A 26,046-nucleotide genomic window follows, 5' to 3' on the forward strand; every position below is an offset into this window, starting at 1 on the left:
GCTTATTTTGAAATTTTGAGATTCTACCCTGACCATTCCTAGGCATGATGTTTCCTTTTTTTCCCTAGATGCAACACCAGGCCAGGCTGGTGTGTACCCTCCTGGTGGCAGATCAACCAAAAAGGGACTGAGGGGATCCAAACTGAATTCTGGTTCAGCCACGCAGATTTTCTTCTTGGCTTGAGATGGTCCTAGAGCATAAAGATAACAGCTACTTGGTTGAGAGCCCTGCTTGGGGCTCCTCCTGGAGCAGCCCATGTAAGCACTCTTGTGGGTCTCTGTGAATTTGGTAAAAATGCCCTTGTCCCTCTCGTATGTGACCCTTCTGGACGGAAGGTCTGGGCAGGTTGTGGCGATGACTGAAGGAGAGATGAAGGTATAGGCACTGGAACAGGGTGTGCCAATTTTGCAGTGGTAGAGGAAGAACAATAACCCTGGCATCCATGGAGGGCATGCCTTGGACCCTGGAGCTGTTGAATTGCAGGGTCAGGGGTGCAATTAATGGCTCCATGTCCACAAGACCTGGCACAGTCACACTGTCTGCCTAGACCAGGCAGCAGCTGTTACTACAACCTGCCCTTCTGTGGGTTTTGTCACCCCGGTCTGAATACGATGAAAATAGGAAAATTCATGTGGGCACGGCCGCTTCTGAAGTGCCCTTCTGTCCCTGATGCTGCCAGGCGCAGCCCCAGTCACGCCTCCCAGAGCCCCCTCATACTGCTCAAACACCCGGACTGGTACAACCTCGTCTCTATCTGATGGAAACAAAATTCGCATGCTTCTTCTGACGCCCAACTCGTTATGCCATATGTGGTAATCAAGGCTGCATCAACTTGGTGACCTGTTTATGTTCCTATCCAAACCACCACAGTGGTGACCCAAATCAAACTGAACAACTAATCCCAAACTGGAGTGACCTATGCCCCCTTGGATTGTTTCTTTGTATGTGAGGGAGAAAGGGTCACAGAATGTCTCTCCAATGGGGTCTGAGTCTCAGCCCTGGAAAAGGCCTTCTCCAAGGTGATTTCTTCCTTGGGTACTCCTTCAGTCCTAGACCCACTCTTCCTGTACTTTTTTTTTTTTTTCTGTTGTGGTAAAATGAACATAAATTGTACACTTAAAATGGTTAAAATGGTAAACTTTGTGTCATTATGATGACATTCACGACATTGGATTAACCATCACCATTACGTATTTCCAGACTTTTCCATCACCCCAAACTGAAACTCTGTACTCATTAAGCAATAACTCCCCATTCCCCGTCCATCAGCCCCTGGTAACCTCTACTCTTCTTTCTGTTTCCATGAATTCACCTCATATAAGTGGAACCATATATTTGTCCTTCTGTGCTTGGCTTATTTCACTTAGCAAAACATTTTCAGGGTTTCATCCATGTTGGTGCATCTGTCAGAATTTCCTCCCTTTCTCTGGCAGAATAATATTCTGTTGTACGTATATACCACATTTTGTTTATCTGCTTATCTCTTTCTGTGCTCTTCAGAGTTTTTACCCTTTAGTGGTTAACCCTCTGTTATCAGTTAATAATTATTCATATTAAACTTTCCTCGTTCACATAGTGTAGTTCCTGTCTCCTGACTGGGACCCTGACCGACACACCTGCCTTTGGGAACTGCCTTTTTCTTCTCACTCAGTGTGACTTTGATGGGGCCAACCACGGAACCTTGTTTCCCTCATCATGCATCATACTGCCCCATCGATCTAGCAATGGTGATGAGTTTCAGGGCAGGAACATGACCCAACCAGTGCCCATCAGAATCCTTCCCCAGGATGGATGGGTGAATATGGGAATCCTCATGGGATTGCTTCTCTGGAGTTCTTGCAGTCACATTCCCAGACACGTACAGGAGGCTTATCTTGTGGCAGGATAAACTGAGACCGATATTCAAAGAGAACTAGAGATGGAAATGAGAAATGAAGAGGTTTCTGATATACCTAGAGGCAGTATAGCTGGAGAAGAAGGTCAGCATTTAAGGAAGTGGGGGAGTCGATAAGAACGGTGCGAAAGGGCAGCCAGACAGCAGAGGAAGCATCAGGAGCTGGTGGTATCCTGCTATTGTGATCAAGACAGGATCTTTCCTTTTTCTTCTTTTTTTTTTAACATCTTTATTGGAGTATAATTGCTTTACAGTGTTGTGTTAGTTTCTGCTGTATAACCAAGTGAATCAGCTATATGTATACATATATCCTCACATACCCTCCCTCTTGCATCTCCCTCCCACGCTCCCTATCCCATCCCTCTAGGTGGTCACAAAGCACCAAACTGATCTCCCTGTGCTATGCAGCTGCTTCCCAGTAGCTGTCTATTTTACATTTGGTAGTGTTGTATACGTCCATGCCACTCTCTCACTTTGTCCCAGCTTACCCTTCCCCCTCCCCGTATCCTCAAGTCCATTCTCTACGTCTGTGTCTTTATTCCAAGACAGGATCTTTTAAGAGAAAGGAAGGGGTGGGAGTTCCCTGGTGGTCCAGTGGCTAGGAGTTGGGCTTTCACTGCCATGGGCCTGGGGTTCAATCCCTGGTCGGGGAACTGAAATCCCGCAAGCCACGCGGCGCAGCCAAAAAAAAAAAGAGAGAAAGAAGGAAGGGGGTTAAAAAATGGGCTGGAGAATGGCCCCTGGACTGGGCGCTAGCTGATGGTGGGCCCCAGTGAGAGCAGTGTGGGCAGAGCACTCTGGTTTAGCACCGTGGGCCTCTCCCTCTCTGTCTCTGGGACCCTCGAGGGCCCTAGTCTCAGGCCATGCTTGCTGCTCCTTAAAGGTGCTCTCAAGCTTCCCCAGCTCATCCTTTTGACCAAGTCTGACTGATTCTCCCAAATTCAGCTCGAGCTCAGTTCTTCAGAGAGGCCCAGCAGGCCAGCTTCTTGATCCAAAGAGGAGGAGCGATTCCCGCGGCACTCGGTGTGTTCTTTCCTCGGTCAATCACTTATCACGCTGTTGCCTTCGCAGGCTTGTCTCGTGCTCCAGCCTGTGGACTCCTTTAAATCAGGGACTTTGGTTTATACATCTCTGTGTTCCAAGCACTCAGCACAGGGCCTGGCTTTGAAAGGAGCTCAGTGCACACAAATGGCTCAATGTCTGCAGGGGCGCGCTTGTGATTCTTCTGTGAGAGGAGAATGCGATCTGGTTGCCATGGCGCTGAGAGAGAGATTTCTCCACCTGCTGTTTCCAAAAGGAACAAGTCACAGTGAGCTGACTGCATTTGGGCATCTGGCCAGCAGGATCTGCAGAATCCAGCAAGATGGATGCGGTGCTAACTCTGAGATGGCTGAGACACTTTTCCAGCTATGCAGACCTTTCTGCCCTTTTCGCCCAGGCAGGTAAGCTGTCAAGTACCAACAAAGAATTGCCTTCTTTCTGTCCTTGGCAGATTTAAAGGGCTCTTCTTTTGCCAATATTCCCTTAGCTCTCATGGCAGTTTTTTCTCTCCCCTTGCACTGTTCTTTCTACCTCCTTGCCCACTGTTACCCTAAGACAGGGGCTTCCAAACTATAGCCTGTGGGCCAAATCCTCAGAGGACCTCAGTCTTTTCCTAAAGGCTGTCTTCACCTGATTGGATGAGGCCCACCCACATGGTGGAGATTTACTTTACTCGAAGTCGACTGCTTTAAATGTTAATCTCATCTAAAAAATTCCTTCATAGCCACTTCCAGATGTGTTGGACCAAATACCTGGACACTGTGGCCTAGCCAAGGTGACATAAAATTAAACATCACACTGTATGACCCAGTGCTGGTCAACAGGATGTCAGCAGAGGTTGCTGAACAGGGAGGGCTCCTGAAGAGGGAGGCAGCTATGCTTGCCCACGTTCTGTTATTTCTTCCTCACCCTTCCTGCCCAAGAGGTGAGCCTGGTGATTGGCACTTCACTAGCCATCTTGAACTCGCCCTGGAAAAGTCAAGAGAAGCTCAAAGAACTCAAGAACTCAATATCCTCAAGCCTCGCATCTGCCCTGGACTTGTCACCTTTGGGCTTCTTCTTAGATGAGAGAAAAATAGAGCACTGGGTTATTATGCCTGTTTTCATGTCTCTGTTACTTGCGGCCAGAAGCAATTCCTGACTAATACTCTCTGCTTCTTGGCCATTCAGACCTCTCTCAGGTCTGAGCATTCTTGAGCCTGGCCCCCAGGCTCCCACTGAGACTCCCGGATGTCCCTCCAGTAGGTGTCCTGTCATTTGGGCTAGCCTGAATGGCATCTTGTTTGTATCCAAGAACTCTCCCCGGTATAAAGCATAAGCCAGGTGGGAAGGACTAAGGGGATTAGGGGCATGATGGGGGTGAGGGGGCAGTGGAGATGAAAGAAAATGTTCCAGGTAGAGATATGAGTATGTGCAGAGGCCAAAGGTCAAAGACCATGCCTCCTGCAGGATAGTAAGGCTGGATCATAGAGTGCAAGGGTGGACTGGCTAGAGTGAGGCTGAGAGGTAGGCTACGGTGAGAATGGATTTTAACCCCAAGGGTAAGGGGAGTCGTGGGCAGGTTCTATGTGTGTATCTATAGGTCACATGACCATATTTCCAAACTGGGAAGCTCACTGTAATTGTAGCAAGGAGAAAGGATTACAAGGGGCTAGTCTGAAGACAGCAACCTGTTGCAGGGATGCAGGTAAGGAATGATGGAGGCCGTGGGGAAAGAAGAAACGAATTTTAGAGAGGTTTGGAGATAAAAGAGTCAAGAACTATATTTGAAGGGTAAAGGAGAAAAAAGATGTCAAGTTCAGAATCAAGAATTCTGTCTTGATGAATGGATAAAGATGTGGTATATATACACAATGCAGTATTACTCAGCCATAAAAAAGAATGAAATATTGCCATTTGCAATAACATAAGTGGACTTAACTAAGTTAAGTAAGACAGAGAAGGACAAGATTATATGATATCACTTATACATGGAATCTAAAAAATAATATGAATGAATTTATTGACAAAACAGACACAGACTCACAGAAAACAAACTTATGGTTACCAAAGGGGAAAGGTGAGGGGAGGGATAAATTAGGAGTTTGGGATTAACATACACACACTACTATATATAAAATAGACAAATAACAAGGATTTACTGTATAGCACAGGGAACTATACTCAGTATCTTATAAACTTACAACGGAAAAGAATCTGGAAAAAAATATATATATACACAATTGAATCACTTTGCTGTATACCTGAAACTAACATAATACTGTAAATCAACTATACTCCAATAAAATAAAGAATTCTGTCTTGAGCACCCAGATGGATACCATTTTTTCCCTCCAGCAGGCAGTTTAGCATCCTCACACCACACCCCTGTACCTGTGGAAGTGTTCTCGGACCAAAGAACAGACCATCTCTCATCTCTCCCCTGGAGTCACAATGGTCACAGCCTTTCAAATGGTCTCAGGCTGCATCATCAAAGGTACGGAGTTCAGAACAAGGCAGGCGATGCTCCTGCCCTCTTGACTCTGGTTAGAACATATACCAGGTGTATTGTGTCTAGTCTTGGTCCCTAACCACAAAGAGAAGTTTAACAACTGGAGCTTGTCCAGGTAAGGCGACCGTCAGGAAACCACAGCAATGAGGGCGTTCTGAGGGACCGGGGACCAGACAACCTTTAAGGGGATGAGCCTCCTGTGCGTAAATGTCTAAAGGCGGAGGGAGCAGAGGGTTCTGAGTGGCCCTAGGACACAGCAAGGACTGCTGGGCCGAAGCTGTAGGGATGCAGATTTTTGCAACGGAAAAACCTTCTCTGGGTCAGAGCTGCCCCGCGTGGACAGGAAGCCTGGGGACGGAATGAACAGCCCATGCTGAGAGGGGTCTGGAGGGCAGCCGAGGGGTTCCCCCTCCCAGATGCCAGGGACATGTGGGAACAGGGACCACAGCTCAAATGCCCACAGGCACTCAGAGGAGCGGTCCAGCTAAAGGTACAAAAATTCAAAATTAAACCCAATGGCAGCAACAGCAAGCACTGTGCACGTAGAACAAAGTCTGCTGCAGAGGTGGGACTGAGTGGACGCACAGCCTCTGCCCAGCAATGTGGGGCGGCGTGTACTATTTCCTGGGGCTGCCATAACCAAGTCCCCCAAACTGGGTGGCTTCAGAGGAATTTATCATCTCTCAGTTCCGGAGGCTAGAAGTCCAAAATCAAAGTGATGGTGGGGCCGTGCTCCCTCTGAAGCTTCTGAGGAAGGATCCTTCCAGCTTCTAGCGGCCCCGGGTGTTTCTTGGCTTCTGGCAGCATGACTCCAATCTCTGCCTCCGTCTCCACGTGGCCATCTGCCCCCTGTGTTTCCCTCTTCTTATAGACACCAGTCACATTGGAGTAGAGGTCCACCCTACTCCAGTAGGAACTCAACTTAGTTATATCTGCCCTGATCCTATTTCCAAATGAGGTCATATTCTGAGGTGACCTTATCTTTTTGAGGGACACAATTCAAACCATAACTGGGAGTCTGAGGTCCCGTCCAGCTGGAGACATGTCAACCTAGAGGTAGCCGCTAGCTTTGGTGAATTTGTGTGGTTTTGCTGTCTTGTCTTCCCAGCTTGCGTAAGCTTTCTCCTCCCCACCTAACTGGCAAAGCCAGAGCCCCACTGATATTTAGGGACTGACCCACCCTGTCTCTGCCGGACAGGTATAGAGGGTCGGGATGCCTTAAGGAAGGGCTGAGAAGGGGCTCCAGGGCTTCCCTGTGGTCACTCTCTGGGGCCTGGGTCTCTGGGGCTCAGAAATCTGGCTCAGAGGCTACTTCCCGCACGAAGGCCCCAGAAGCTGGGCCTGCATAGGGCTGTCACAGCGCTCACGTTGCTTAGCTGCTGGTTTGTGCGGAGATGCTCCCCTCTGCTGGGCAGAGGGAAATCTGCTGTCCTTCCATTTCTTAGGGGTTTGTCTCCCTAAGTTGCAAGTTCACAAACCCACAGTAAACACAGTCAGGGGCCAGGGCTCAGCAGGGCCAGTTCCCCCAGTTTTCAGTGGGGGAGATTGAGGCTGGAGAGGGGAAAGGCCTTGTGTAAGGTCACACAGAGACCAGACATGTTCCGCCTCCCTCCCCCACCAAGGTCTGGGAAGCATCTCTTAGGATCCTGGAGGCGTGGGCTGGAAGAAAGCCAGGGTGGGGCTCCTGGGAAGTCTGCATACAGCTGAGCTTGGAGGAAAAATGGCCAGAGAAGGAGAAGGCAAAGAAGGTGGGCACCTTACTTCAAGTACAGGCATCAGAAGGCTGGACAGATACTGACCCGGCTAAGAGAACCAGGGCCGCCAGTCAGTCCACTCACTCTGGACGATTCCCCATCAGCCTGTGTGAGTGATCCCAGCATAGCCTAACTCCATACTCCTAAGAAGTCATGTACACACAGAACTTTTGTAAATCAGATGCTCTTTGTACCCTCTCCCTCCTTCTCCTGTGTCCCAGATAACCTGACCATCTTTCTCATACGTGGCCCAGTGGTAGCACAGTAGTTAGGGCAAGTTTACTGCTCTAACAGGTAGGCCAGAAGGTATCATAGCTCAAACGCAATGGAAACTTACTTTTTGCTTGTGTCAACAGTTCACGGAGTTTATCAGAAAGGGTTGGGATGAGGGGCTCTGTCCCCCATAGTCTCTCAGGGACCAGGCTCTGCCGTCTTTAACATATGGACATCGAGGGACAATCAGCAGAAAAGGGAAGAGCGTAGAGGATGACACACAGGAGTTCTCCTAAGCCAGGCTGGGAAGTGCTGTACAGTACATTTTAGTCATGTTCCATAAGCTAGAACACAAAGGATCCAGAAAGGACAAGAACAACCTGGGTTACATGGCGGTCTGATGGGAGGTGTGGCAAGAATACACCTCACGGACCTCCTCCCACAGCTGCTGCTCTTTGGAATCCATGACAGAGCTTGTGCTAAAGCACGCCTCCTACAGGCTGCTCCCTGCCGGTGACTGAGTGCAGCTGATGCACTAAGGCAGCTGGTTCCTTGAAGTACAGTGGACTCCTGTACTGTCAGCTTTCGTTCCAGAACTCCCAGTGGCTTTGCTGAACCTTCCTTAGACTATGTGGCAGGTTAGGATGCTTCATCCAACTGTCATTCCCTCTTTCCTTCCCTCGGGTCAGACTTGCACCATGGTCTGGTGGTTCTCCCAGTCTCCCTGGCTTCCTCCTGCTTTCCTTTCACAGAGGTGTTTCTCTTAATAAAATCCTTGCACACTCAATCCCATCTTGGTGTCTGCATCTTGGAGGACTCAGTCTAGCACAGGAGACTACTCTCTGGTATTCTGACTACCCCAACTCTCGTTGGGGTCATTTAACCCAGGTGGTGAAGATGGACCAGACTTGTTTGAACAAAAGATGCTCTGGGTAATCCCAGAACCTGCTAATTTCATATAGAGGTACCAGGGGTTAGGATTTCAACATACTTTTTTGGGGGGAGGTGCAATTCAACTCATAACAGTCTTCACCTTCGGTTGGGCCTCCAGTACTGGCCTGACTCCTGTCCACATTTCCCCAACAGGGTTACTCTACTGTTCTTCACAAGGGCTTTTCCAAACCTTCTCCACCCTCTTCAACATTTCAGCCCTGCCACTTTCCCTTTCATATTCAACAAATGACTTTACCTACCCCTTCAGAGAAAAATAGACACCGACAGAAGGGGGGTCCCTTAACCTCACGCCGTGTCTGCCTCTCACTTTCTGCATCTGAAGGCTTTTCCTGTCCTCCTCACCATGTTCTTCCTCAAGTCTAATCTATGTTCTCTTTTTTGGATCCCTTTCCTCTGATGCAGGAGCCCTGCATGTCTCCCAATTATCTCCACATCAGGAAATGACACCACACCACAATCTACCCCACTGGCTCATGCTAAAATATCTTACAAGCCCATCTTTCTTTTGGCGGTACGCGGGCCTCTCACTGTTGTGGCCTCTCCCGTTGCAGAGCACAGGCTCCGGACGCGCAGGCTCAGCGGCCATGGCTCACGGGCCCAGCTGCTCCGCGGCATGTGGGATCTTCCCTGACCGGGGCACGAACCCGTGTCCCCTGCATCGGCAGGTGGACTCTCAACCACTGCGCCACCAGGGAAGCCCAAGCCCATCTTTATTATTTGCTTTTCCTGACTCTCCTTCATCCTCCAGCACAACTCATCTACAGCATGTATGATTTGCTTTACCTTCAGAATATTTCCTAAATCCAACCCCTTTCAATATCACCACTATTACTACTCTGATCTAGGCAATCTAATGGGCAACTATGGGTAACTACCTCTTAACTGGTCTCACCACCTCCACTGTTAACTTATTTCAGCCCAATCTCCACACACAGCCAGAATGATCATCTTAAAAGACACATCAGACCATTCACTCCCCTGCTTCAAATGTTTCAATGACTTCCCTTTGCACTGAAAATAAATAATTTTTTTTTAACCATGGCCAACAAGGTCTATATGATCTGGTCTCTGTTTACTTCTCTGATATTATTTCATGCTTCTCTCCTCTTCACTCACAACATTCCAAGCACGTGGGTTTTCTTACTGTTCTTTACACAGGCCAAGTAGGTAATGCTATTACCTCAGATCTTCTCATGGCTGATTCCTTGTCAGCTTTATAGCCTTCAAATGTCACCTCCTGAAAGAGGCCTGACCATCTATCTACAGACCACCTTTACCTCAGATCATGCTCTATACAATTTCTCCACTTTGTTATTTTTAGAGTCTTTATCACTGTCTGAAACTATTTACGAATCAGTTCATTTTTATCTTGCCAGTCTGGTCCCAAAGAACGTAAGCTCCTTGTGAACAGGAAGTCTGTCTGCCTTGTTCATTGCTGTCCCTCCAGTGTCTAGAACAATGTCTGGCACCTAGTAGGCACTCTGTAAATGTCACTGAATGACTATGTGACAGGTGCCAGGGTTTTTAAGCAGCATGCAAGATTCAGGTAGGCCACTGTCTCTCTGCTGGGACATTCACTGAACAAGTCCTAAGAAGTCCCTTGAAGGCCAATCGTTTGGTCACTTGCATGCCAAGCTGGAACACAGGAATCCTTTCAAAGGCTAGGAGTCCTGGCACTTGGATCCAGCCTCCCTAGGGGTGCTGCATAAGCGTTTCTCACCGAGACCCTGGCACTCTGGCCAGAACACTTGCTGGTCTCCGTTTCTTGAGATCTGCAGACCTTGGTTCCCTGTCTCAGAGAAAATCCTGCCACTCTAGCCACTTCTGCTCCTCACTTTCCAAGCCCCAGGTTGGGCATCTTTCCCCATGCCCCCTAATTTCACAGTGTTAGAAGGTAAAAGTCTTCCTTTAACTATGCCCTGGGAATCAAGGAGGGAAGGAAAGGGAAGCAGTTTTCTTTCCGCCTGATGCTTCTACATCAGTAAAATCAAAATAGAAATTAATCTGATGATAAACTAATCTGCCTCAGCCATAGACGATTTCACTCAGGTTTCAAGGGATCTTGCCTCCTTATTTTTAGAGGACAGAAGCTGAAATAAATCTTTGCTAAGGCAGGCTGGAGGTTGAGGCAAAACTTTGTTAATGACCCAGGAGCCAGAAAAGAAAGTCAGTGAGAGAGAAGCAAGGAAGCTAGATCAGCTGGAGCACAGGGTGTGTTCACTCACCCTGCATTTAAAATCTTTTTCAGGCCATCTCCCTGCTTTAGCCCCCATTTGAGCTGCCTGCACCTAAGGGAAGAAGACCCAGGAAATCAAGCCTTGGAGACCTCTGCGTCTCAAGTAAAAGGTAAATGTTTACCGAACAACTGTATGACAGGTTCCTGGCTCTTCTGTACATAGTAACGAGATTCAGGGAGGACACTATTCTTACTGCTGTGACACTGTCACTGTCAAAGCCCCACAAGGTCTCTTGAAGGCCAACAGTTTGGCCACTCACTTCTCAAGAAAAAGGTTTGTATGGTCAATTCAGGGGAGAACTCTGTATTAGTTATCTATTTCTTGTGTAACAAATGACCCCAAAATCTATCAGTTTAAAAAACGACAAATATCGGGACTCCCCTGGCAGTCCAGGGGTTAGGACTCCACACTTGCACTGCTGGGGCCTGGGTTCCATCCCTGGTCGGGGAACTGAGATCCCACAAGCCACAGGGCAGGGCCAAAAAAAACCCCCCCAAACCCCCAGAAAAACAACAAAAAAGAAAACCAACAAATACTTATTACCTCACAGTTTTTGTAGGTCAGAAATTTGGGAGCAGTTTAGCTGGGTGGTTCTGGATTAGGACCTTCCAGAAGGTTGCAGTCAAGATGTTGGCTGGAACAAGACAAGGTTGCCCACTCTCACCACTCTTATTCAACATAGTTTTGGAAGTTATAGCCACAGCAATCAGAGAAGAAAAGGAAATAAAAGGAATCCAAATCGGAAAAGAAGAAGTAAAGCTGTCACTGTTTGCAGATGACATGATACTGTACATAGAGAATCCTAAAGATGCTACCAGAAAACTACTAGAGCTAATCAATGAATCTGGTAAAGTAGCAGGTACAAAATTAATGCACAGAAATCTCTGGCATTCCTATACACTAATGATGAAAAATCTGAAAGTGAAATCAAGAAAACACTCCCATTTACCATTGCAACAAAAAGAATAAAATATCTAGGAATAAACCTATCTAAGGAGACAAAAGACCTGTATGCAGAAAATTATAAGACACTGATGAAATAAATTAAAGATGACACAAATAGATGGAGAGATATACCATGTTCTTGGATTGGAAGAATCAACATTGTGAAAATGACTCTACTACCCGAAGCGATCTACAGACTCAATGCAATCCCTATCACACTACCACTGGTATTTTTCACAGAACTAGAACAAAATATTTCACAATTTGTATGGAAACACAAAAGACCCCGAATAGCCAAAGCAATCTTGAGAACGAAAAACGGAGCTGGAGGAATCAGGCTCCCTGACTTCAGACTATACTACAAAGCTACAGTAATCAAGACAGTATGGTACTGGCACAAAAACAGAAAGATAGATCAGTGGAACAGGATAGAAAGCCCAGAGATAAACCCACGCACATATGGACACCTTATCTTTGATAAAGGAGGCAGGAATGCACAGTGGAGAAAGGACAGCCTCTTCAATAAATGGTGCTGGGAAAACTGGACAGGTACATGTAAAAGTATGAGATTAGATCACTCCCTAACACCATACACAAAAATAAGCTCAAAATGGATTAAAGACCTAAATGTAAGGCCAGAAACTATCAAACTCTTAGAGGAAAACATAGACAGAACACTCTATGACATAAATCACAGCAAGATCCTTTCTGACCCCCCTCCCAGAGAAATGGAAATAAAAACAAAAATAAACAAATGGGACCTAATGAAACTTCAAAGCTTTTGCACAGCAAAGGAAACCATAAACAAGACCAAAAGACAGCCCTCAGAATGGGAGAAAACATTTGCAAATGAAGCAACTGACAAAGGATTAATCTCCAAAATTTACAAGCAGCTCATGCAGCTCAATAACAAAAAAACAAACAACCCCATCCAAAAATGGGCAGAAGACCTAAATAGACATTTCTCCAAAGAAGATATACAGAATGCCAACAAACACATGAAAGAATGCTCAACATCATTAATCATTAGAGAAATGCAAATCAAAACTACAATGAGATATCATCTCACACCAGTCAGAATGGCCATCATCAAAAAATCTAGAAACAATAAATGCTGGAGAGGGTGTGGAGAAAAGGGAACACTCTTGCACTGCTGGTGGGAATGTGAATTGGTTCAGCCACTATGGAGAACAGTATGGAGGTTCCTTAAAAAACTACAAATAGAATTACCATATGACCCAGCAATCCCACTACTGGGCATATACCCTGAGAAAACCAAAATTCAAAAAGAGTCATGTACCAAAATGTTCATTGCAGCTCTATTTACAATAGCCCGGAGATGGAAACAACCTAAGCGCCCATCATCGGATGAATGGATAAAGAAGATGTGGCACGTATATACAATGGAATATTACTCAGCCATAAAAAGAAACAAAATTGAGCTATTTGTAATGAGGTGGATAGACCTAGAGTCTGTCATACAGAGTGAAGTAAGTCAGAAAGAGAGAGACAAATACCGTATGCTAACACATATATATAGAATTAAAAAAAAATGTCATGAAGAACTTAGGGGTAAGACAGGAATAAAGACACAGACCTACTATAGAATGGACTTGAGGATATGGGGAGGGGGAAGGGTAAGCTGTGACAAAGCGAGAGAGAGGCATGGACATACATACACTACCCAACGTAAGGTAGATAGCTAGTGGGCAGCAGCCTCATACCACAGGGAGATCAGCTCAGTGCTTTGTGACCACCTGGAGGTGTGGTATAGGGAGGGTGGGAGGGAGGGAGACGTAAGAGGGAAGAGATATGGGAACATATGTGTATGTATAACTGATTTACTTTGTTATAAAGCGGAAACTAACACACCATTGTAAAGCAGTTATACTCCAATAAAGATATTAAAAAAAAAAAAAAAAGATGTTGGCTGGTGCTGCAGTCATCTGAAAGCCAGACTGGGGCTAGGAACTTGTTTCCTAGGTGGCTCAGTCACTTGGCTTACGGTAGGAGGATTCAGCTCTGCATTGGCCATTGGCACTAATCATAAAAAAGCTGGACTGCCTATACTCACGAGACTAAATAGGTTTAAAGATAAGAGGTATATTTAGAGATGAACATTTCAGAATAACAAAAATGTCATTTGGCAAGAAGATGTAACAATTACAAATGTGTATGTGCTGAATAAATTCAAAATATGTGAAGCAAACGTGACAGAACTAAAGGGAGAAATAGACAAATTCACAATCATAGAGATTTTAACATCCTCTCAGTTATGGATAGAACCAGTAGACAAAAAAATTAATAATGAAGAGGATCTGAACAGCATCATGAACCACCTTGTCTAGCTGACATTTATAAAACACTAAACCTAACAACTGCATAATGCATGTTCTTTTTAAGGCATGGAACGGTCACCAAGGTATGCCATATGTTGGGTCATAAAACTGATCGGAGTCAGCAAATTTCAAAAGTTTTTCCCAGACCACAGAAGAATTAAACTAGAAAGTAATTCTAAAAATAATAAGATATGTTTAAAAGCCCCAGCTATTTGAAAATTAAATTATGCTCCTCTCAAGAACTAATAGGACAAGGAAGAAATCATAAGGAAAATTAGAATTTTGGACTAAATGGAAATAAAAACAACAATCAAATTTTGGGGATTCAACTAGAACAGTACTTAGAGGCAAATCTATAGTTTTAAATGTTTGATTTAGGAAAGAAGAAAGGTTTACAATAAATTATCTAGGTTTCTACCTTGAGAAGCCAGAAAAAGAAGGGCAATTTAAACCCAAATTAAGTAAAAGGAAAAATTTATAAAGATAAAAGTAGAAATCAATGTAATAGAAAATGGACAAAACAATAGAGGGTATTAACAGAGCCCAGGAGGGAACTTTGTGAGGTGAGGGAAACGCTCATTATCTTGTTTGGGATGTGGTTTATAAGTGGGAATTCCTTTGTTAAAATCCATTGAACTATGCTTAAGATTTGTACATTACAATGTATGCAAATTTCACTCCTTCAAATAAAGAACTTTAATAATGAAAGAAAAAAATATGACCACATGTAGACAGTGCTAGGGCCTCTTCCAGAGCCTTGAGAGAGTGCATCCAAATGAGCAGGTTCCCATGCCCACTAAAAGCTTCACCAGCTTCATGAGTTGCATGGCAAAACTGCCACTCCCCTCCACTCCCTGCCCCAGCCTCATATTCCTTCTGGTCTCCACTCTCAGTAGCTGTGTGACCATAGCTGTTTAATATCTTAGTGTCTTGAATCCTGAATTTGTAAAATGGGAATTATTATGTAGCCTGTCTCAGTGGATTGGTGAGTAAATTACACGAGATAACTCAGAACACTAACTGGTACCTAGTAAACGTTCAAAGAATATAAGCCATTATTACTGTCTTGCAGAAGTAGTTTCCTAAGGAAAACCACTTAGGAAATTCTACTAAGGGCCATGTGGACCTAATGGGGTGTCCTGAACAGAGGTGTAACAAGCACAGCTTTGCCTTTTAGAAATACTCACTGAGGCAGCAGTGGGGAGGATGAACTGGAGCAGGGAAAGGATAGATTTGGAGACTAGTGATGAGACTATCCTCACATGAACACAGATGAGATATTACTGACCTAAAGAATTTTTAAAAATATGTAACTGTATTCAAAGTGTACAGAATTTGAACATACACAAAAATGTAACTAAGAGTATGTGTAAAAATTTTAATTGCTTTTTATATTGAAAACTATTAATATAAATTCAAAATTACCTTTAAAATACAGCCAAGGGGCTTCCCTTGTGGCACAGTGGTTGGGAATCCTCCTACCAATGCAGGGGATACGGGTTCGAGCCCTGGTCTGGGAAGATCCCACATGCCGCGGAGCAACTGGGCCCGTGAACCACAACTACTGAGCCTGCGCGTCTGGAGCCTGTGCTCCGCAACAAGAGAGGCCGCGACAGTGGGAGGCCCGCGCACCGCGATGAAGAGTGGCCCCCGCTTGCCACAACTAGAGAAAGCCCTCGCAGAGAAACGAAGACCCAACACAGCCAAAAATAAATTAATTAATTAAAAAATACGGCCAAATAAAAATTACGGTTAATAAATATCAAATTTTGAAATAAAAGTTTTAAAAATGCAAATAATTGTAAAATTTGTATGGAAATACAAAAGACCCTGAATAAACAAAACGATCTTGAGAAAGAAAAACAGAGCTAGAGGAATCATGCTCCCTGACTTCAGACTTTACTATATAAAGCTACAATAATCAAAACATAGTACTGGCACAAAAACAGACAGATCAGTGGAACAGGACAGAGAGCCCAGAAATAAACACACACACTTACGGTCAATTAATCTATGACAAAGGAGGCAAGAATATACACTGGAGAAAAGATAGTCTCTTCAATAAATGGTTCCGGGAAAATCAGACAGCTATATATAAAAGAATGAAATTAGAACATTCCCTCACACCATATACAAAAATAAAATCAAAATGTATTAAAGACCTAAATGTAAGACCAGAAACCACAAAACTCCTAAAGGAAAACAGAGGCAGAACACTCTTTGACATAAATGGTGGCAATATTTTTTGGGGATCTGTCTCCTAAAGCAAAGGAAATAAAAGCAAAAATAAACAAATGGGACCTAATTAAACTTAAAAGCTTTTGCACAACAAAGGAAACCATCGACAAAACAAAAAGAAACCTACTGAATAGGAGAAATATTTGCAATGCTATGACTGTTAAAGGGTTAATATCCAACATATATAAACAGCTCATACAACTCAAGATAAAAAAAAAAAAAAGGCAAAAACCCAAACAACCCTATTAAAAAAATGGGCAGAAGAACTGAATAGACATTTCTCCGAAGAGGAAAAGCAGGTGGCTAACAGGCACTTGAAAAGATGCTCAACATCGCTAATCCAAGGAAATGCAATACAAAACCACAATGAGATATCACCTCTCACCTGCCAGAATGGTCATCATCAAAAAGAACACAGATAACAGGGCTTCCCCGGTGGCGCAGTGGTTGAGAGTCCGCCTGCCGATGCAGGCGACACGGGTTCGTGTCCCGGTCTGGGAAGATCCCACATGCTGTGGAGCGGCTGGGCCCATGAGCCATGGCCGTTGAGCCTGCGCGTCCGGAGCCTGTGCTCCGCAACGGGAGAGGCCACAACAGTGAGAGGCCCGCGTACCGCAAAAAAAAAAAAAAAAGAATACAGATAACAAATGTTGGTGAGGACGTGAAGAAAAGGGAACCCTCATATCCTGTTGGTGGGAATGTAAATTGGTGCAGCCACTGTGGAAAATAGTATGGAGGTTTCTCAAAAAACTAAAATATCGCTTATATGTGGAATCTAAAAAATTAAACAAACTAGTGACTATAACAGAAAAGAAATAGACTCACAGATATAGAGAATAAACTATTGGTTACCAGTGGCGAGAGAGAAGGGGGAGGGGCAATATAGTGGCAAGGGATTAACAGGTACAAACTATTAGGTATAAAATAAGCTGCAAGGATATATTGTACAACACGGAGAACATAGCCAATATTTTATAATAACTATAAATGGAGTATAACCTTTAAAAATTGTGAATCACTGTCTTGTACACCTGTAACATATAATATTGTATATCAACTATACTTCAATTAAAATTTTTTAAATTACCTATTAGAATAAAGCCAAATAAAAATTCTGACTAGTAAATATCAAATCTTGAAATAAAAGTTTTAAAAATACAAATTGTTTAATATTGCAGAAGGTCGTTCTGTACCTGCTCTGCTTATGGGAAATTGTGTGTACTTCTCCAGAACCACAAACCGGAACAGGAAGAGAAGTAATACGAAATTTCACAGTTCTGGGAAAGGTGACTTCACTCTGTTGAGCTTGTCTACTCTTGTATACTCCTAGGGTGGAACTGCTGGTCACCCATAAGGTGTGTATGGTTGGCTTCAGTAGCCACTGTCAAAGAGTTCTCCAAAGTGGCTGTACAAATCCCCATTCCTCTCAGCTGTGTGCGAGAGTCCCAGAGCATCACTTTGCACTTTCCATCATTTCCATTTTAGGCATTCTGGTGGGTGTGTACAATGCTATTTCTATAACTAATACATTCTTTATTTTTCTACTCCCTCTGTAGAAAGGGAATTCAGCTTTTGCAGCCAACCCGCCCTTGGGGCAGGAGGGAGGGAAGAAGCCATTTCCGGAGGGTCCATCAGCGGGGGCCTAACTACAAAAGGGAGGTCAGCTGAAGCAAGGCCAGGCAGAGGGAATCCCAGGCACCTGGACGCTCATCCCCACTTTCTGGCACATTATCTTTTCCTAGACTTTCCTCATCTCTGCTGATTCAAATCTTGTTCGCCCTTCAAAGGCTGGTCAGCACTGACTTTCTCCAAAAAGCCCTTCCTTTCCGCAACTTTTGTCTTGACATTGGAAGGCATGGATGGGTGAAGGTGGGCAAATCATTAACCTCTCGATCTGTTTCCTTATCGGAGGATCATCTGAGCTGAGCAACACTGAGTCTAAGTCCTTATCTGATGTGATGTCTAATGAGACTTTAAGAACCAGGGGGCGAAAGAACACAAACAGAAGTGTGTACTCCCGTCGGTCAGCCAGGGCGTCAGTGCCCCTGTACAAGCCTGTGCTCTGAAGGTCCTCGTGAGTTTCGGTCAGCATGTGTCGGATGGAGCTGCGTCCTTGAAGGCCCACTGACGCATAATCGTGCAAATCTGTTCGCTGGGGAAGTCTACCTGGGACCTCGCTGCCCTCCCGTGCGCCCACGGTGGGGTAAGCCCTCTCGGGGCTCTGAGGGACTCCGGGTCCTTCCGGGAATTTGTGTCGAATCGGCTGGTGGCGACCCGACGCCGCGTCGGGGGTGGGGAATGTGCGGCTGCGCGCGCACCGCGGCGTTTACGCGGCGATTTCATCATGCACCCGGCCTGGGCGCGCGCGCCGCTTCCGCCGCCGCCCCCTCCGGACTTCCCAGGGCAGCGGTCTCATGCCCTCTCTGCGCCCGGCGCTGCTTAGAGCCGCCCGCGCCGCTCTGCTGCTGTCGCCGCCGCACCGGCTCCCGGCCCGGCCTCCTCTTCTGCCCTGCCGGCCCATCAGCAAGCCAGCCCGCGCCCCGACCTCGTTCCCCGCTGCCGCCTCCCGGAGCAGCATGGATGGTGCGGGGGCTGAGGAGGTGCTGGCACCTCTCAGGCTAGCGGTGCGCCAGCAGGTACCGGCATTCTTCACCTTCCCCTCAGCCCCGGCTCTCCTCTCCCTGGTCCCCTCCTTCTCCTCCTCTCTCTCTCTCTCTCTCTCTCTTCCCCGGGCACCGGTCCACCTCACCAATTATCCCTCTCCTTCATTCTCTGGAAGCTCTTGGTTTCTAGGCATCTTCCTCGCCTTCCCCACGTTGGACCAAGTCCCCGCGTGCGCCGGTCACCTTCCCTCCGGTGGACCCCTGTCCTCCCCTCTCCTGGGGTGATTTCCTCGGATCCCTTGACGTTCTGCCTCCCTCTTCATGCGATCGGTTCTCCCTTCCCAATCTTTGTTACTGCCCGTACCACTTGCTTCTCCGATGAGGCTGGGATCTGTGACCCTTTGCTTCTCCTCCTGTCCTAGCTCAATAGCCTCAACTGCAGATTTCCAGCCCCTGCTGTGTTCTTTGTGCTTCCTGGGTGGCGAGATTCCTAATTCTTCCCTGATCAATTACGTGCCGAAGCTGCGGGTTCTCCTCTTCTCACTGCCTGACTCTTGTTTTTTAATCTTCAGGATGCTTTGAATAGTGTTTCCTCCTTGACATCTTCCTTCATTCGGTGCTTAGTTAGCAGAATGGTCCGTTGAGGAAATAAAAATAGTTGAAACGTGGATGTGGGGAGGTGTTGAACTTTTTTTTTTTTCGTTTCTAATAATGTGAGTTCATCGTCCTTCACTTCTGTCACCTTTTCTGGGTTCCCCAGAACGAGTGAGCTTTCAGATCGTAAACGTGGGAAGCTGTAAATGTCCCTGAGTGACTCGGTGAAGTCAGCCATCCTTCGTACGGAACATTTTGAAATTTGATTTTGCGGAAGGGAGGGAGGTTTCATGGGCTGGGGAGCTTGGTGATTTAATACAGGCCTCCTTTTACTAGGGCACTGCATGAGTATCAGAATTTAGAGAGGACAAGGAAAAGATTATTTCAAAGGGATTCTCACATCCAGTCAGGTAGAGCCAAAAGCTCGGAATAGGACCCCGAGGATTGATGACCTAGTAGTGAACACCGAATGGGTTTCTCCTGCACGGGCGCCTGATGCAATAAGCCTTAGCTATGGAGGGTGGATCCCTCCCTCGGAAATAATTCATTGGGGCAGAGCTGCCGAAAATTCGGCAAATTCTGCCACTTTATCTACTTCTTTCTAGTTTGAGCCTGACTGATTCAGTAGTGTTTTATTTTGAAATTTCACTATGGGCTTACTTTTTTCTTTATTCTTGATACCAAAGCTCTGTGAATGCTTATTCTCCATGTCCCTCCACCCACCCTTCCCAAATGAAATTAGGTGTGGTTCCTTTGTCTTTTCTCTAGCTCTCAACTTTTTTTTTTTTTTCACTTCACTTTAGAAGGGAGAATACATCTAATTTGGAAAAACATACACCCAAACCCCTCCCTCTGCCACGTTAGCCTGGAACTGCAGTGCAAATTATCCATCTGTAGTAAGACTGTGGAACTAGTTAACTGAAGTAAACTTTGATGATGGAATAGCCTTCCGATGTTATTACTATCTTGTGTATTGTTTATGTTGGCTTGATTGTTAGTTTTTCGGTACTTAAAGGTATTTTTTGAATATGTAAGTTAGTTTATGTAAGTTAGTTTTTGTTTTTTTCCGTAATTTTCCAGGACCACACATATATTAGTTAACTACCTGGAACTTTGAATCGCACTGATTCCAGGGTCAATTGGAAGGGAATTTAAAGATCATCTAGTTAAACCGTTTTTTTTTTCTTGGTTTTTTTGTTTTTGTTTGCTTATATGAGGAAATGAGACACACTGTCACTTCTTCTCATTCTACATACTTCTACTGTGAAGTTTGTGCAGTTGAAGGCATCCTTGGAGTGGGATTTTTTAAGGTGCTTAATAACTGGTCCTGTTAGTGGCATGTGTTTCAGATAAATATGTATTTCATATAAATTTCCCAATCTGCTATGCTACGTGGATGCTGTTTTTTAATGATTTGGTTTGTTGATTGACTGAAATGTATCAACAAACTACCATCTTATTTCCCCTTTCATTTCATAAAAGAAAGTATATTTTAATACCAAAGAAAGGACAGACCATAACTCAGAATAAAGAACAGTCTTTTATATTTAGCAGGTTTAGCTTTGAAAAAAGGTCTAATACATTGTCTTTTTTTTTTCTTTTTTTTCCCCGTTTTACTGCATATTGGTGAAAACTTTGTCCTGGAGTATCTTGTTTGGGAACTATTGCTCTAGGGCAGTGGTTCTTAAAGTGTGGTCTGCAAATTCTTGGAGGTCTCCAAGGTCAAAACCATTTTCATAATAAAACTAAGAATGTTATTTGCATTTTTCACTGTGTTGACATTTGCACTGATGGTGCAAAGCACGGTGAGTAGAACTGCTGGCCCTGAGCACTAATCAAGTCAGGGATACTAAGCCAAGTCATTATATTCTCTGCCACACTCTCACACGTTTAAAAAAAAAACAAAACAAAACCTCAGTTTTGCTTTAGAGTATCCTTGAAAAAGCAGTAAGAATTATTATTATTATTATTTTAAATATTTATTTATTTCCTTTTGGCTGCATTGGGTCTTCATCGCTGCACGCGGGCTTTCTCTAGTTGCGGTGAGCTGGGGCTACTCTTTATTGCGGTGTGCAGGCTTCTTATTTTGGTGACTTCTCTTGTTGCAGAGCACAGGCTCTAGGTGAGTGGGCTTCAGTAGTTATGGCACACGGGCTTAGTTGCTCCGCGGCATGTGTGATCTTCCCGGACCAGGGATCGAACCCGCGTCCCCTGCATTGGCAGGTGGATTCTTAACCACTGCACCACCAGGGAAGTCCCAATAAGAATTATTAATTTTATTAAATTCGGACCTTTGTGCACACATCTTTTTAATATTCTGTGTGACTAAATGGGAAGTATGCATAAAGCATACCCACATATGATGATTGAGGAAGAGCACTTATGATTGTTCGAGTTGCAAGAATGAAACACTCTAAAATGTCTGACAAAAAATTGTTATTCAGTCTTGGGTATTGTGCATTCATTCATTTTCCAGAAAATGAGTGAAGTGAGACTGTCACTTCAAAAAGCAGCTGATAGTATTTGTGGCCCATAATAAAATTCAATTTTGGGAAAGTTTAGAGCCCTGGATTTTTCTCTGCTTTGATTTTCTGAACTGAGAGTGCCCATTAAAACTGTTGCTTAATCCACAAAGGACAAATGATAAGTTTATGAAGTTTTTGTCAATGGTTATAAAACTTGGAAATCTGAAATTAACTTTTTAATCTTAACAAGAACCTTCTAGGCCCATATGTGTAAAGCCAAACATCTTAAAAAGGTGAGGAAATGTTTTCTTGTTTTTCCTTGGCCAACTGAATATGCATCATGATATATATGACGGATGCATGAAAAAGATCCCTTGAAGTGATTTCTCACCTAATAAGTATTCTGCTTTATAATCACAGACTCTTAGTTCTAATATATGTCTTTATGGTAAGAATTTATGCAGGAATTAAGCTTCTAGATGATGTTTCTTAAAGGTAATTTAGAAATATTGATGATGTTTCACATCGGTTTCATTCAACACACACACACTATAGTTGGTGGTGAAGAAAGAGGGAAGAAAATAATTAGAAATTAGGAATCCTTAAGTACTTGCTTTCCATGTTTCGATCACCTCCAATTCTTTTGTTTACACAATTAAATCATTATAAATCATGGTTTTAATTATTCCATTATTCAGAGTAAACACAATTATTTCCTTAAATCACTGAGATTTTTAGAGGTGATTAACTCAGTGTAGGAATCCTCACTCTCCCACTGCTTCTGTTGATAGCTAACCTATCCTTGAATGTATGTGTGCCTCATTCTATGCCTGAACTTTAAGAGACAGAAAAATGATTCAGGAAAACATTTTAATTTTAAAATTTTTAAATTCTTCCTACCTTTACCTTTACCTACTTGTGGCCTTGCTTACCCAGTGTCCTTTGAAAAGCTCCCAAAGAAAATACGGGAGTGCCAATACTTGACACATAAGGGTAGGTATTCAAAAGAACTGCATGCTTACTTCTTTAAGACATTCATAAAGAACTGCTTGCCACTCTCTTTTCAGAACACAGACCCTCACAAGGTTCTTATCCCCATCAAAAAGCACTATTAGTGAACATTTATGAGATAAGTGTTCTGACGGGTAGAGGAAGGGAAAAGAACCACTGAATGAGTAAAGAATAAGCCAGTAGATATTTACCAAGTACTAAGTGCTGAGCGGTGTGCTAGGTTTAGGTTGTGATAGCAGGCAACAAATATTTGAGTGCCAGAATTGACATGCCAGAGTTCCTGTCTTAAAAGAGCCTGCTTTATAATGACAGGGACAGATCACCTGTCATTAAAAATGCGTGTAAATAAAGAAGCCAATCAATTGATAGGGTGATTTCAGGTATTGTACGTGTAATAAAGAAGTTAAAGTTAGAAGGTGACTAAGGATGTTGCTTTAGCTAGAGAGGTCAAGATAATAGAATAAAAACTGCTAGTATAATAACAGACCAGATTTATTTGTACACAGTAAGAGATTGAGAGGAAGAACCAATTCAGTGGTTCTCAACTATATCAGACCCAGTGTACCCTTTTACACCAGATGTTTTGGAATTCTCCATTACTACCCTGTAATGAAATTCATATGAAATATCTACATAAATTAAAGAAAGATAGGTGTACGCATAATGCTCTAAATGTAATACAAATAAATAAAAAGTAATTTATAATAAAATAATATTATTTTAATATGTAGATTTGGGGGTATGACTCCACTGGAAGTTATATTGACTTAAGCAGATGCGTATACCTCTACGTAGATTCACTGTGAATGCGGTTGCCGTAAGTGCGCATTGATAAAGGTATATATACTGTATTGTTTACTCAGGACAGCAGCATAGCCTGTGGTCACATGGTTTTTTTTTTTATTTCAAATAATAACAACTTTGTAAAATTCTGAACAAAACAAGGTACAATTTTCCTTTTTTTAAAAAAACTGAAGTATAGTTGATTTTAGTCTTCCTTTAAATTACATTTTCCTGGGTGCATTCCTGGAGAATTCAGTGTATGTTAAAACTGGGAAAATTCTTCTCATGGTATATAAGCAGAGTTAGGCTCTAGGTTGAGATCATTTTAAACAGCTTTTTCACCTCCTAACTGGGACATTCTAAAGTAGAATGAATTGCAGGAGAGGGGGACTGTCATTGAATGAGGGAAAATAGGCAGGAGCTTAGAAAATATCAACAACAGGGAGAAAGGATGATGACAGGCTCCTCAAAGAAGCTGGAGTTTTAGAAGGAGAAAAGAGGAATTAGTTTGAAAGTACAGAGGGGAATAAGGAGGACATCTGTCCCATTTCCATTCTCTTCTCTGTGTCTCATTACCTCATTTGTATTTTCAACTTTGTCTCTCTGCTACATTGCATGGGATGGAAGTTATCCACGGATAATTTCTTTAGGTCGTTCTTCTAGGTCACTAATTCTCTCTTCAGCTGTGTCTGATCTGCTATTTAAACTGTCCAGTGAGTTTTGAACTTCAGTGATTTATTTCCAGATCATCTGTGTGGTTCTTTTTCAAGTCCCCTGATTGTTTCTGATATTCTCTTGTTCTTTGCTCATGTTGTTGATTCCTCCTTTTATTTTAGTTTAAACATCTTGAGCATTTAAAAAGTATATTTGGTCATTCTCATACTTTTAAAGGATCTAATTTTGTTATTTGTCATTTCTGCTGAGTCTCACACATGGTGGCTTCTTTCCTCATGGATTTTTAAATTTTGAGTTTAGTGTTTTGGAAACCCTGATCTGTGAAAATCCTGAAAGGCCTATGGAAGGTCTACTCCTTTAGAGAGCAGTTGCTTCTGTTGGGCACCCAAGGGCTCTATTAATTTGATAACTTTAACTTCTCATCTTGAAGTTTCCCAAACCGTGTGATAGTGTTTTGTTTTCTCAGATTGCCTATTCCACCACATTGCTGTAATAAAATCAGTGTACAGGGTTGTTGGAAGTGAATAAAGTAGGCTAAAGAAAGTAGCAAGGAAAAAATTACAACAATAAAGGGCAAAGGAAGATTAGCCAGTAGTGACTGAGAAGAAATGGTCAGAGAAGTAAGTGGAAAACTAAGATAGTCATTTTTTTGTACACAAGAAAGGAGAGGGATTCAAGGAGAGGGTAGTCTGTTTATTGGTTCTTCTGTGTTCTCAGTAGTTACATTGCTCTTTACTTTTTTTTTTTTTTTGCTCTTTACTTTTTATCAATGCTTTTCTCTCCACCGTCTGTCTCCTCCCCACAAAGAAAACAACAAACCAACCAGTAATAATCACCCTGCAAGCATAGTTATTTATGTACTTGTATTTGGATATTCTGCTAGATTATAAATGCTGAGGGCAACGACCTACAGTTATTCATAATGACCTTTCACATAATAAACATTTGAATTTCCTCATTCTTACACGGATTCATTTTAAAAGGCATGCTTAAAAACCCATTCCTAACTTTTCTTGACTTCTGAAACCAGTTGTGAATACAGATTCTCTTTGTTGGCTAGGGAGATCTTGTGCGAAAACTGAAAGAAGATAAAGCACCCCAGGTCGATGTAGACAAAGCAGTAGCTGAGCTCAAAGCCCGGAAGAGGGTTCTGGAAGCAAAGGTGAGTCTCAGGATCCTCAAAAAGGAATGTAAGTAGGTATAGGGTTGTTTATCTTTATTTAGTCTCTTTGGGCAGGAGAGACCTAGAAAAGTTTCTGAACAAGTAACATTTGCTTTATCTCTATTTATCCAGTATGTCTTCCTCTCCTCCTCCTCTTCTTCATCCTTTCAACGTGTAATTCAGAATTTCTCTACAAAGCCTTCCTCAACCCTGACCTACCCCTTCTCCCCGCCAGACTCAAATCCTAGACTGGTTATGTTTCATGAATTTCCCTGGAAGGCATTGTGTTCTTTATGAATTCTCCTATACCTGCAAATAATGGTTATGCTGTTTTAAATTATTTTCTTTTAAGGAAAAGTTCTAGTCACCTGATACCTGCTTCCAAACTTTTCAAATTATAAATGTCCCATCAACAAACTGAAATCGTTTGGAGTTTTTTCTTTTTTTGGCTGCACTGCGTGGCTTGTGGGATCTTAGTTCCCCAACCAGGGATTGAACCCAGCCCCGGCAGTGAAAGCACCGAGTCCTAACCACTGGACCACCAGGGGATTTCCTGTTTGGAGTTTTAAGTCGCTATTTTGCTACAGGGATCCACTAAAAATTCAGATATGGCTTATCAGTATCTGCATCTAAGTAAGCTTAGTCT

At 43.6% G+C, this 26,046-nt stretch overlaps 1 protein-coding gene and 1 long non-coding RNA gene across 3 annotated transcripts in view; one reads left to right on the top strand and one right to left on the bottom strand.

Annotated features, from left to right (window-relative positions):
* LOC112406254 (uncharacterized) overlaps positions 1 to 18,503 on the bottom strand; it is a 57,513-nt gene extending 39,010 nt beyond the window's left edge. Inside the window, exon 1 of the long non-coding RNA XR_003004518.1 lies at positions 17,301 to 18,503. This is a non-coding gene — a long non-coding RNA (uncharacterized LOC112406254). The remainder of the gene's footprint in view (positions 1 to 17,300) is intronic.
* GARS1 (glycyl-tRNA synthetase 1) overlaps positions 18,445 to 26,046 on the top strand; it is a 40,380-nt gene continuing 32,778 nt past the window's right edge. The window contains exons 1-2 of one of the 2 annotated variants that reach the window (XM_024754986.1): positions 18,445 to 18,743; positions 25,299 to 25,400. In XM_024754986.1, the coding sequence (XP_024610754.1) occupies positions 18,522 to 18,743; positions 25,299 to 25,400 (324 nt within the window). In that variant the 5' untranslated portion in view covers positions 18,445 to 18,521. The remainder of the gene's footprint in view (positions 18,744 to 25,298; positions 25,401 to 26,046) is intronic. The other variant, XR_003004517.1, reaches the window with a different exon arrangement.

Source organism: Neophocaena asiaeorientalis, unplaced genomic scaffold (assembly GCF_003031525.2).
Source record: "Neophocaena asiaeorientalis asiaeorientalis breed wild unplaced genomic scaffold, Neophocaena_asiaeorientalis_V1.1 scaffold36, whole genome shotgun sequence".
NCBI classification, from domain to species: domain Eukaryota; kingdom Metazoa; phylum Chordata; class Mammalia; order Artiodactyla; family Phocoenidae; genus Neophocaena; species Neophocaena asiaeorientalis.